At 44.5% G+C, this 13,781-nt stretch overlaps 1 protein-coding gene across 3 annotated transcripts in view; it reads right to left on the bottom strand.

Annotated features, from left to right (window-relative positions):
- The window catches only part of DCP2 (decapping mRNA 2), a 34,289-nt gene extending 23,461 nt beyond the window's left edge, over positions 1–10,828 (bottom strand). For all 3 annotated transcript variants that reach the window (XM_056513617.1, XM_056513615.1, XM_056513616.1), the window contains exon 1: positions 10,646–10,828. In XM_056513617.1, coding sequence (XP_056369592.1) covers positions 10,646–10,698 — 53 coding nt within the window. In that variant the 5' untranslated portion in view covers positions 10,699–10,828. The remainder of the gene's footprint in view (positions 1–10,645) is intronic.
- Positions 10,829–13,781: the final 2,953 nt, after the last annotated feature.

Here is a 13,781-nt window from a genome sequence, read left to right as displayed (position 1 = left end):
TATACTAAGTAAATTAACTGTTGTGAAAACAGGCAGTGTGAAGACAACCTACTCAACAGCTGTGTTACAAAAATAAAAGCATTTTTACAAGTCCATTGAAGAGCATCTGCAAACTCTTATAAGATATTTCAATGCTTTTTTTTCAGGACACAAGTTGAACAGTTATATATTGTCCCTTTAAACCACAGTAAACTAATAATTGATGTAGATTTTGAAATTCAATATGATCCTACTAATTTTCTCAGTCTGAAACCAAACACAATCAAGTTTAGTCAAGATACTGGCTCACAAAGAGAGTCACTGAGATAAAAGTTTAAGCAGCACTGTGTGATAGCCTATTTTAGTTAAGCAAAAGAATCTTTATTTATGTCTTTACATCAAAAGCACAAGTTCCTTTTTAGAAATTTAAGGTCATACACCCCAATGAGCTTAAATAATTTGATGGAGATCTTTGACACTCAGCTCCTGGGTGCCACCAGTTAAATTCCAAAAGCACATAATACTATTGCTCATACCAGAAATTTTGCATCCTTACTTAAAATCTGATGAGTATGAATTGCCACAAGATCTCAGAATTGGTTGCCCTTCCAAGGCACTCTGGCCAAGGACAGAGGCAGAAAGTCACTAGTTCAGGCACACACCTGACTCCCCAGACTTCTAGGCACATTCACAGGTCCCCAAGTACTAGCACAGGTCTCCTTTTCCACCCCATATAGCCCTGCCCAAATCCCAGATCCTCACACCCATTACAAAGGTCCCTGCCCCGCCAGATGGTCCAGTTTGAAGTCTGCTATTGAGTACACATGCATGATAGGTCTGGGGAAGACACCTGTCCCCCTCCCACCCAGTGCATGGAAGGTCCCACTGCAGCTATCTGTGATCTGCCCCTCACTCCCCTCACTCACACCATTTCCCCCACAGAAGCTGGTTTCCAGGACACTCATCATGGCCACCCCAGACACTGGGAGCTGAGGCCCCCTCCCTTGGGAGTGGCTGGCAGAATTGCTCCCTCACTCCAGCAGCTGACACCTTGCCCACTCTCACACACAGTTCTCATCAGCAGCTGGCACTTCATCCTTCTAGCACACACATACAGGGCATAGAGACTAGAATTATCCAGACAAAAATAAATATTTACTAAGAAGATGTAAGATATGACAGTCTGTGACACTTGGGCAGAAGGGTCAGACAGAGAAGTATACTAACATGCCAGGTTCTACAGTCAGCCTCTTTTATACCCGTTTCTGCCTACTCTTGCTTTGTCCCTCCCTGCTTCTCTTTTCCTTCCAGCTCAGAGTGTGGGATCTTCCCTGACCTAAAGCCCTACCAGAAACAAAGGCCAGGCTAATATTCCTGGGATTGGTGCCTGTGGTTTCCTGGCAGCTGCTCAATTAGCTATTGACCACCTAATCATACAACTAACAGGTTTGTTTATTGTCATTGTGCCCATTTCTATCGATTTCTTAGGTCTGTGTCTACATATTTTTTCATTATGATTTCTCCACTTTTTTCCTGTTTTCCAGGACTAGGTACATATTCAGAAAAATTGTTGAAATGAACTTTCCTACATCCCCTCATCAGCCAGTGGTCAGGTTCAGTTTCCTTATCATTCCTCTATTGGGTTTGTAGTCTTGTATGCCACAACTGACAGACGGGACTTCAAAGGAGGGGTGCAAAAAGTAATCCAAGCAAGAAGTCGAAGTCATTGAAGTCATTTATTCTTCTCACAGCTCAGCCTTTACAGTTACAGCTCTCAAGCAGTCACATCACCAAAACCAAAATTTCCCCCCAGTTACAGAATCAGCCTATTTATTGTTTGCGTTACTTGGCAGCCTTACAAACCACAAAGATTCAAAAAACTTGACAGCTGCACATGAAGCTCTTTCCTTCATATCTGTGTTTTTTAATTCCATGGTCTGTACCATACCAAGGTCAGAGTATCTCTATCAAAACTGTGCTCTCTGTTCCGTCTCCCGTTTGTTCTCCCATACTTCCCCCTTCGTTTTGCACCAATAAAATTTTATTTACTGACTTGATCAATCTCTGTAAACACTGAAAAATACAAGGCACTACAACAATTACACATAAAACAATGCCCAAAGCATAAATAGCTACTTTAACTAAGTTCCTTATCCAGTCACTAAGCTCTCAATCTCCCAAAAGCTGTCCCAACCAACCTAAGCTGTCATCAACCTGTGATTTACTCATGCAGTCTCTCAACGCCTGAATGCCAGCGTGAATAGATTGAGAATGGTCAGACAGATTCATACAACACATCCTGTCCGTGGCCTTGCACTAAAAGCAAAAAATCTATCGTGTCTCTATTCTGCAAAGTCTAACAGAGTCAGCATCAGTCAGAAGCCCTGGCAAAGCCAGGGAAGTGGCATTAGTCTGTTTAGGTAGCCAATAACCTAATTTGTTCACAACCCTAAAACCTTCCCCATGGCCACTCCTGGGGCAAAAAATGATGTTTCCCAGCATTGTCCTTTAGATCAAAAATCAGTCTGGTCATCCCAATCTTTGTTGAATGCATGCAAAATTCACCTCACTCTACAGGGATATCTGTGCCAAAAAAATCATAGATGTATTAGCAGTTAGTATGGACAGCCATCCTAAACTACAGGGACCTCCTTTGATGTACAAGGGGATAGCTGGACCCCGCAAACCAAAAAACACTCCTGATGGTAATCCTAAGGTAGTGTTCCTGGACTTGGAAACACTGAACATGGTACACTGAACCAAAAACGTTGATTCTTACACACAGGGTGATGGGAAAACATCCCACACTTTTGATTGATCTTTCCCCAACACAAAAACCCATTTTCACAGAACCAAGAAGCTCTAACTCCTGGGGCACCAAGGATGCTTTGGGAAGGTAAGGGGTCCATCTGCCCCATGCCTCAGGAGGATTTTCTACATACTTCTTAGCAGCCTTTGGTATTGGCCAAACATCCACCGGCAACCCGGCTGAAAATGGATTTTCAGGAGATGCAGTAGCTAAAAACAGGGTATCTTGTCCTAATAGATTTGCCAGGGTTACTCAGACATTCTTCTTGGGGTGGTTAATAGACCAAGCTGTGCTAGCAAAAACAAGCAATGCTAGTAAGCATAAGCATAATATTCAGTTTAACTCCATGTTTTTCCTTAACTATTTAGTGGCAGCAAGCCATTGCTCACGAGATAGTTCTTGCCATTCAGACAAATCAAATTTATGCCCACACTCTAGCAATACAATTTGTAGCTTGCTTCAGCTGCCTTAAGAGGTCATACCAATAATAGGCAGCTCACCTTATATGAGATGCACAATGCCACAACACTCCACATTCCTCACATTCACATTCAACCCAAGCCTGGTGATGCCCAGTATGACAAACTAAGCAGGGAAAAGAAAGTAGCAGTCCCACACTAAGTTCCTGCTCAAAAGTAGTGACTATTCAGCTAGGACCAGTATGTTCCCAACCTAGAGCAGGGTCAGATTCTTCAAAAGAAAATTGAGCCCTGTATAGACCACCCCTAGACGAGTGGTTCACCCGTTCTCCTAAAGTGGACCACCTAATCTTGGCAACCTTAACACCTCTAGGTAACCCAAACCATCTTCCCAATGGCAAAAGTCTGTTAGTCATCATGCAGTTGCTGATGAAGCTCTTTTCACAGGTACCCTCAGAGGGTGAAACTGCAAATCTTCACAGGTCAATGTCAGGGCTGGATCCTCAGGTGGTGTCACCAAGGATTCTCGGAATGGTTTCACATTCCTTGCCAGAATCCACTTTGGTCCAGCTTCTATGGAACAGAAGCATAACTTCAACCCTAGGTTAGTGAATCAGCTAGGCCTCACCATTGTACACTCAATTAAAGATCTTCACGTAGAAACATTTAGAAATTGCCTCTGCACGTGCAAATCTTCAAAGGAGCATCATTCTGCCAGGGATGATTAAATTTGATTTGTTTTGACTTGTTTTCAAAATTTTTAGTGTAAATATTAGTGCAAAGGTTCTTGAGGAGCCATACTGCCCGTTCTATTGTTTTATAACAATGTTTGTCCCTTGTTATGAAAATGAAGGAAACATAAAAAGTAAAACAACATGTGGCAAAACAATAAACTCACACCAAGCAAAAATAAATTAGATAATACATGTGATTAGTAGTGCACTAAAAGACAGAATGGTAATTTAAAACAATGCATTATCAATTCCCTAAATGTTGTACCATCACACAGAGCCTGCAATAACTGGCAAGCCTCATTTTAGAGTGAGGGCTTGGAAAACCATTCCCAGGTAAGATTTCCAAGTTCACTTCAAAATGGGTTCCAGCTATTATAGGTCCAAATTCAGCAAGTCAAAATTACCTGAGTACAGTTTTGGTGCAGAAAACACCTGGATTTGTTGGTTTACTTCTCAACTAGCTAAGACCAGGACTTGACCACGGTCCAGGGCTTTACTGGAATAGTCTCCCTAATATATTCTAAAAACTTCTCAGCAATAGCAGTTAGGAAAGTTTCTTAAAATAATACATTTCTTGTAGATAGCTATACAACGGTATGTGAAGGTTTATAAAGCAGACAGCTTTGTAATTTATCCTTAGCTAAGTAGTAATAAAGAAAAAAAAAAAAGCATGAAACAGATTATAACCAATAACAGTCATATTATGGAATTACTCATTCTTCAGTGCTACCTTTAAAAATAAAACAGCAGAGATTGTTCTCATTTCTATAACAAAATAACTGCATCTCGTAATTTAAATGAGCGAATTTTAACAAAAATACATTCAGGCTTTATGTCATTCATTTGTATAGTGAAAGAATTGTATCTTAAAATTTAAAAAAGTAAATTTTAACATAACTTAAAATCAATTTTGCTGAAACTTCACTGAAAAGCAACAGAAAATATACCTAAGAAAACTTAATATAAAAACTTAGTATAAAAATATATCTAAGAAAACTTAGAGAACTTAGTCTCTAAACTTAGAAAACTCATCACTGAGACTGAACAGAAATTGTTCTTAACAAAAACTAACTTATTTAGACTCTGTCATTACAAATAATATACTGCAAATTTGTCATACAACACTTAAACTTCAATGAACAATATACAAATGAACTGATTTGTAGCTGAAATAGCAGCAGCATGGATTTACTGGAGAGAATATAAAAGTGTGACAAATACTTTGTGATTTTACATCATTTAGTTTCGAGACTAGCTCATGGTAACTGCAAATATTACTAAAAATATCTTTTTGTAGTCAGGACTTTTCTGCTATCAGTATAACTTTGCCAACTTTAAAGTACAGCATTACCCAAAAATATTACAACAGCGTAGATTTTGGCAAATTGCCCTTACAGCCTGTACAACAGATTTGAGATTGGCCTAATAAAGGTAATGGGATATAAACATTTAAGGCTAAAACAAAAAGAATTTAGTTATATAATAGTGTCATGAGTTTTATACAAGCAACTTGGTTAAGTTAGTGGGTGTGTAAGGGTGATACTTGCATACAAACAGTTACAAAAAGCTAGGGATTCAATTTATTCTAAAGAGTAAGCTACTGTTTACTGTATTTGGGGTCCATCAATATACTTAAACTGTTTTGATATCAAGTCCAATTTCAATTTAAATGTGGAAAAACTTGAATCCCTAAAGAGCTGTACCGAAAGACTCACAACAAAATTACCTTGTTAAAACTGTGGAGTAAAAAGTAAGCAACTGGTAAAGCTGACAGTGGAGTTTCATGTACTAATTATAGCTAAGTCTTGAACAACTACTGCAGATAAAGTTCAAAGTTTACTTTGAATGTGAGCAAAAGAATGCTAAATTTGTGACTTAGCTATCTACTCTCAGTAAATCATGCAGTCTTGCTGTGTTACCAATATGCAGAAAGAGACCACATCCACTCAGACACCTTCAAATCTTTCCAGTAACAATCCTGTAAAAAATCACAAATCCAAGGTAATTGAAATCAGAAGGTAAAGTTTAACAGAGTTTCTGTTAGTATGTAGCATCAGTTGGTATTTTGATGTATGATAGCTGCAGCATGCCGTGCAAGCTACACGCTGACCAGCGCCATGCGGGGGGGCTGCACCCCCACAGCACCAGCAGCAGCAGCACAGCAGCCACAGCCGTGGGTCCTGGCAGGCACCGTGCAGCTGCCCCATGCTATGCTCGGTCACTGTCTGCCGTAACTCCTTTACCTCCTGGAAAGACAGCAGCTCCCAACCAGGATTACACGGTATGGTACTATCCTGACATATGATAGGGGCCACGATCTTGGCCATTTCCAAGTCTCCCACAGGCAAGGCTTCCCTTTTTAAACAAACCCATTTATCATGAGGGTCTGGTGGAAACAAGTCTGGTTCATCTTCAGAGTCTGTAGGAGCAGTATCCTCCCCTTCTCCACTCCTGGGGCAGCGGCGGGCAGCAAAAGCTGCCACAGATCGTGGTGCCCGGTACCTTTCTTTCGCCTCTGGTGGGGGAGGAGGAGTGGATGGCTTTTAAAAAGGATTTATAGCCTTCGGGAGGTCTGCCAGTCGTACTGGATCATTACCCACAGCTTGAGACTGTTCTTGTTTTTGTTAAACCACCCCCCAAGACTGAAGCATCTCAGCTGCCGCCTTATTCCCCTTCGTGGTACAGTCCCATAACTCAACCCCTGTATTGTCCCAAAAGTCTTTTGCAAAGATAGTAGATGGGGTTTTCCCTCAGCAGATGCCCACTTCAGTACAAATTTTAAGTCATGAGAGGGCAAGGACTTGTTTCTGAAGCAACACAAGCATAAACATAAAAACGTCTCTCCTGGGTAGACATTTTCTGACCCATATTTCCTTTCCCCCGCTCACCTCCCGATCCTGTGGTTCTCCAGCAGCACTTCAGTTCCGGGTGGATGTCCTGGCTGCCGCACAGCCAGGCAGATAATCGCTTCCTTGCTTGGGAGCAAAAACTGCCATGACTGAGAGAAGGGACTTCAAAGCATGGTGCAAAAAGTAATCCAAGCAAGAAGTCGAAGTCATTGAAGTCACTGAAGTAATTTATTCTTCTCACAGCTCAGCCTTATATACTGTTGCAGCCCCAAACAGGTACAGCTCTCAAGCAGTCACATCCCCAAGCCAGAATTTCCTCCCAGTTACAGAGTCAGCCTATTGTTTGCATTACTTGGCAGCCTTACAAAACCACAAAGATTCAAAAAATTTGATAGCTGCATATGCTGTACTTTCCCAGCTCTCCCCTCATATCTGTGTTTTTTTATTCCACAGTCTGCACCCTACCAAGACCAAAACATCTCAATCAGCTGTGCTCTCTGCTCCATCTCCCATTTGTTCTCCCATACTTGTATTCTTTATTTAGGGATTTCTCATCTTTTTATCCAATTTTCACACTGAAAAGCAGCCCTGGCCAAGGCCTTTAAAGACCTTGGCAGTCTGTGTGAACCTCTTGAATTTCAACACAGCCAAGTGCAAAGTGCTGTGCCTGGGTTGGGACAATGCCAAGCACAATGTAAACACAGGCTGATCAGAGAATGGATGGAGAGCAGCTCTGGGGAGGAGGATTTGGGGTGTTGGTAGATGAGAAATCTCGACATGAGCTGACAGTGTGAGCTCCTAGGTCATTCTTTTGGCAGAACACAGTGGGCACAGCAGGTTGAGGAAAGTGATTCTCAGCCTTTCTGTTCTGGTGAGACCTCACCTGAAGTGCTGTGTCCAGCTACTGGAACTGCAATAAAAGAGAATGGGGATCTGCCAGAACAAGTCTTCACTGAGGCCTTCCAGGACCTAAAGGAGGCTACGAGAGAACTGGAGAGGGGCTTTTTGCAATGTCATGTACTGACAGGACCAGGGGTAATGGCTTTAAAGATAAAAATGGTAGGTTTAGATAATAGGAAAAAAAAATTCTTCACTGTGAGGGTCATGAGGGACTGGCACACATTACCTAGAGAACTTGTGGATGCCCTGTCTCTGGAAGTATTCAAGAGCAACGTGGTCTAGGTGTCCCTGCTTATGGCCCAGGGGCTGGGATGAGACGATCTTCAAGGTTCCCTCAACCCAAAGCATTCTATGATTCTCCCTTGCATAAACAACTTTATTCACATCAACATTTTACCAATTTTCAATTGACACTACCACTCCCAATGTCTTTTGAAGGCTCTATTCTGACTGCTGAAAAGATTCCATTTGTATAAAGCTGTTGTAACTAAAAGATAAAAACTTTAGTCTATTTTATATCTAGTTGATGATATTTTCTTGCCCCTGTGCTGCAGCTGAACATAAATCTAAAGATAAAATAATGCAGCAGTATCAAAGAGGAGTAAGAATATGACAGGCATTAGGCTTAGAGGACAAGAGCAAAGCCAAGTAGAATGATACTTATTAATCAAGTTAAAGTTAAACTTCTGAGTTACTTGGAGTGACTGCACTGCTAACAACAGGAATCTCCGGGTTGTTCTAGGCACAGGCGCCAGGTGCTGGCAGTGATGGACTGATGCTGGACACACTGTGGGACACAGCTGAAGGCAGCAGCTGAGATGGTGGTGCCTGTGGGGAAGTGAATTTAAGGACAAAAATACCAGACAGGCAGAGGAAGTGAAAAAAAATAGCATGGAACAGCAGTGCAAACACCAAAGTTGGAGAAGAAAAAGGAAGAGAAGATATCCACCCTAAAGCCTGTGGAGGATCATGTCCTGGAGCAGATGGATATGTCCTGAAAGAGCCTCGTGCATAAGAGCAATCCCACACTGGAGCAGCGGCAAAGCACAAGAGGGAGGGAGTGGCAGAGAGGATGTGCTACAGACTGACCATAATCCCCATTCCCTGTCCCCTGAGCTGCTCACGGGGGAGGAGGCAGTGGATAGTAGAGAATGAAACGATGAGACATGAAGTTTCCCTGGGAAAAAACAAGAATGCAGAAAAAGCTGGTTTTCAAATGTTTTTTGAAGAGAAGTCTGTGGCTGGGTGAGCATCTGGTTACTTGAGCAAGGTAAGCCAACCACAGTCCTGAAGTCAAAAGATGGCATAATAGCACTTGCTTACAAGACAAAAGGAGTATCAAGAAGCTGCTAAACCAACATTACTTGTCTGCATCTCCACTTCTTTACTCAGTTAAACAACTCCATAGCACGAAGCAGCGTGACACAAACTGACATGCATACCTGTGACTTGTTATTTAACAATACCCAGTAACTGAGTAGGAAAAATCACCTGTCACTTTCTACCAAAATTCCCACTAACATCATATATAGACTGAAGAATGAAGAGAATGACAGGCATTTTTATATACATTCATAACATTAGCACAAATACAATACAAAACACCATTTCGAAGACAGAAGATGACAGTATGTCAAAGAAACTTAGTAAGACAGAAGGACTGACCCTATTAACAATGTAAGATTCAAATACCCAAGTGCTCTTCTATCAGTCACCCCATGGAACACTAATAGGCTGTATCAGTTTTGTAATCACTGCAATTTCCCTCTGGATTTTCTGAACAAGCGTTAAATCCTACATCATATGTAAGCAGGGATCTGAAAGGCAAGCTCCTCTCTCTGCAGAGAGCCCAAGAGAAACACAAACACGTTTCAGAGACCAGATTTAGGGAATTGAAAATGTACATGCCTATCGCAAACTCTTGCATTAGATAAGTGCAAAACAATACTGAGCAGGACAGTTCTACCTTCCTGTGGTATTCTCACTTCTAAACATTTTCACTCATTTGAAAACCATAATTACAGTAAGTGAGGTGTCTTTCCTCTTCATTAACCTTTCCCTCTTTTACATAAATATGTCAGGAGGAGCCCCTTGGAGGTGGTAATGTTTCATGCCAAATATCACATGCAGTTTGTGTCATCACAATCTGGGGATGACAGACAAATTACGAAGTTTGAAGGGCTGCACCACAGATGATTAAAGGTTGAGACCACACGGGGAAAACGCAACTTTCCCCTTTTAAAGAACTCAAAATTCACCCTTTATGAAAATTTGGACGCAAAGGCCCTGGAAGAAAAGCATTTCACTCTGAAAGAACCGACAAGCAGGAGAGGGCAGCTTCAGACCGAAGGGTGTCCCTGTGGCTCTTTTCCCTTTTCGTCTGCTGGCACGTTCCCTTCCAGCAGAGGTAACTCTCCAGAAGGGACTCCCTGCCAGTCCTACCAAATGAAACCAGACCTCGGAGCAGCAAGTACCACATCAGTGCTGGGCTACACGTCACGCCAGTCCCACTCTCCCAGCTCCTCTTTCACCTGCGCAAACACCGCCGACGCAGTTCTACCTTTTCCGGCCCAAACGCCGCAAGAAACCCGCACAAACAACGTTCTTCCAGTTCCCCCGTGCCTCGGCCCCCAGCCCGCCGCCGGAGCAGCCCCACACCCGGTCCAGAGGGTGCCGCGGTCAGCCTTCCCGCCCTTCCCGGACGGATTCCATCGGGAGGGCGGAGCCTCGGCACGGGGGGAACGGGGCGAGCCCCGTCCTTCCGCTTCCCGGCCGCCGCGGCACGGCCGCAGCCGCCCCTCAGCCCGGGTGCTCCCGCACCCCCGCAGCGTCCCGAGCATCCCGGGCCCCGCGCCCCGCGGGGCAGCGGGCAAGGGCAGGCGCCCTTCCCGCCCTCCGGCGGCAGGGGCAGCAGGGGCACCGCAGCCCCGGGCCGCCCCCGCCCCACGTCCGTACCTGCATAGGTCGTCCAGGACGCTGCTGGGGATCTCGGCCCGTTTGGTCTCCATGGGGAAGCGCGGCTCATCCCGACGCGGCGGAGGCCGGGGCGCAGGGAAGCGGCGGGGGCGGGGCCGCGCTGCGGGGTGGGGGCGGCGGAGCGGCGGCTCCCGGGGCCAATGGGCGAGCGCCGCCGGCGGAGCGGCGGCCAATGGGGCGGGGCGTGGGGCGGGACCGGTGCGCTCAGGTGATCGCGGGTGACCAATAGGAGGCGCGGGGCGGGGCCGCCGCGAGCGCGCTGATAACGCCGGGTGCCGGGACACGGGACGGGACGGGACGGGACGGGAGCGGCGGGACCGGCACGGCTGCTGTAAAGAGACGGGAGCGGCGGGACACGGCACGGCTGCTACTAGAGGGACGGGATCCTGCCCCTCTGCCCGGCCCGGGAGAGGCACAGCTGGGTGGGCTCCTCAGCGCAGAGCCAGCGCACAGCCCAGCTCTGGGCTCCTCAGCACAGCGACAGGGAGTCCAGCAGAGGCTGTGAGGGTGAGGGTGGACTGGAGCATCTCTGCCTTGAGAGGAAAGGGAGGGGGAGCTGGGCTTGTTTAATCTGTAGAAGGCTGAGAGGGGTCCTCATTAATGCGTACAAATATCTCCAAGGCCGGTGCCAGGAGGATGGTGCCAAACTGTTTTCGGTAAAACCCAGCGACAGGACGAGGAGCAATGGCCATAAAACTAAAACACAAGAAATTCCACCGCAATATGGAGAAGAACTTCGTGGCAGAGCTGTGGAACCGCTGCCTGGGGAGGGCGTGGAGTGTCCCCTTCTGGAGACACTCAAACCCACCCTGACGCGTTCCTGTGCCACCTGCTCCAGGTGACCGTGCCTTGGTAGCGGCGGGGCTGGAGGGGATGATCTCCAAACGGGAACAATTCGGTGATCCTGAGAAACAAAACCGGCTCCGGTTCCCGGAGGGACCTCCCTGCCGGCAGAGGGTATCGCTGCTCTCTCCGCTCAGCTGCTGCTGGCATTGCAGCCTCTGAGTTCAAGTAGCAGCGAGTATTTGATGCATTTCTCCTCTTGTTCTTCCTCTTCCTTTCCTCGCCAAACTCCCTGAGCTGTGTCTGGCTGCTCTTTATTAGTATTATTAATTATTATTAATTATTATTAGTATGTTATTAGTATTGTCTGTTAAACTATAGGGAATGCAAAAGCTTCACACATAAGAAAGCAAAACAAGGAGTTAATTTGCTGCTTCCCGTGACCAGGCAGGTGTTCAGCCGTCTCCAGAATGCAGCTCCATCACGTGGAACTTGGGGAGACAAATGCCATCACTGTGAATGGCCCGCCTTCTGTTCTTCCCTCAGCTTTATATCCTGATAGTGGTGCTATATAGTATGGAATGTAATCAACACTGTGTTCAGCACAAATCCAAAACAAAGCTCCATACTAGCTAATTAGCTCTGTCCCACCCAAAACCAGCACACAGAAACATCAGTCCAGCATTACCCTGAAGAGATCAAAAATGTCCACATTCACAGTTCAGATATTGACTGTTAGGCACAAAAAGTGAGAGATGTATTCTTTGCCTCCTTTCCAAAGTTATAACAAAGAACAGGAGGTTCCATGATAGCTCCGGAAGTATAAGGGAAGGTTATTCAACCAGGTATAGAAAGAGCAATATTGTCAGAAGACTTTGGAATCCAGTCTTAGTAGGAGCAGCAGGTGTGGTATTTACATATATTAGTCTCTCACTCATAAGCAAACTTGACCAAATGGTATTCGACAATGACTTTTGCTCCATTCCCTTTATTGCTGTGATGTTTGAGGTGATGGGTGGATGACTTTAACACTGACTTACAGAAGTACTTCGGTAGGGAAAGTCCACTAACAGTACTATTGATATGTTTAGACAGAGCAACAGCTGGAAGGGTTTGAGTTCAAACTGATCAATCCCACTGCTCAGGGACCTGAAAAGCTCAGTTTTTACCAGAAAGAGTAGATGTAGGAGGTTCTTTAAAAGTTTTACAGTCTGGATTATTTAAAGCATCAGGATACTCTTGCTGCTACTGTTTTTCCCTGCTTTGCTACTTTCAGGAACTGCGCCCATGTCCCAGTCCCCATCACTCATGCGGATTTGGTACCAGGAGCTCCTACAATTAATAAAGAGGAAAAAAGTGGCTTTGAAAATGCACTTTGCCATCTCATGGCATCTATGGTACTTTTAGCCCCCTCATTGTTTCTGAAAAATACCCAACCTGATACAATGAAGAAGCAAATGTGTCAAATGTTACCTAAGTTACAAATCACTCTCGGGTAATGCAGATCCTTAGAAGAAACATACTACCTGAAGAACATAATGGAAGTTTATAGACAGTGTTCCAGGACAGGAGAGAGAGGAGAGATACGTTTGATTGCTCCATTTTGGAGTCACTGCTGAAAGACTAGGTTAGTCAGAACATGGACATAAGAAAAAACACATTCATAAGTAGAATTTGGAACTGTGTATCATTGTAGTTCCTTCTGTGCATATTCTCTCTCTCTCTCTCTCTCTCTCTCTTTTTTTTTTTTTTTTTTTTTTTTTTTTGTTCGTTTGTTTTTTGTTTTTTTGATGAACTAAATGCACTCCTTTCACCCATTGGCTCACATGAAGCAAGTTGAGTTCAAGCTGATACATTCAGGTTATATTTCCCCAAACATAAATGCGCCAGGGAAATTGCATGCTTTTGTGGCAAAGTAGCAGTAACTCTTGTCAAGCTCCAAGGGCAATTAACAGAGTGGGAAGATCAGGTATGACACTGAAAAGCTCACCCAGTACCCATATAAGCTCACAGCTCCAAGCAATTCTCAGAATCACACAATGATGAAGTCAAATTGTTTTTTAATCACTGCTTGTCAGTTAGCCTTGTCAGTCAGAAAGGCAAGAATAAGATATTTGGAAAATTATGTTGTCTGTTTGCACTGAACAAGAAGAGCAAGTGGCAGAAAATAAAAAAGGGGCCAGCCATCTGCACATTCAGAAAGGGATCTCAGAAGAGGTGGCACAGGACAACCAAGAGCTGAAAGTGGAGAAAGTATTGCTAGGAGAATCTCACCAACGTGAAAATTGTATTGGATAGGAAGACACTCTCAGATGCCAAGCACCAGCCAAAT

Source organism: Oenanthe melanoleuca, chromosome Z (assembly GCF_029582105.1).
Source record: "Oenanthe melanoleuca isolate GR-GAL-2019-014 chromosome Z, OMel1.0, whole genome shotgun sequence".
Lineage (NCBI taxonomy): Eukaryota > Metazoa > Chordata > Aves > Passeriformes > Muscicapidae > Oenanthe > Oenanthe melanoleuca.
Note: the sequence above shows the minus strand (reverse complement) of the source record. Positions and strands in the feature narration are given on the sequence as shown.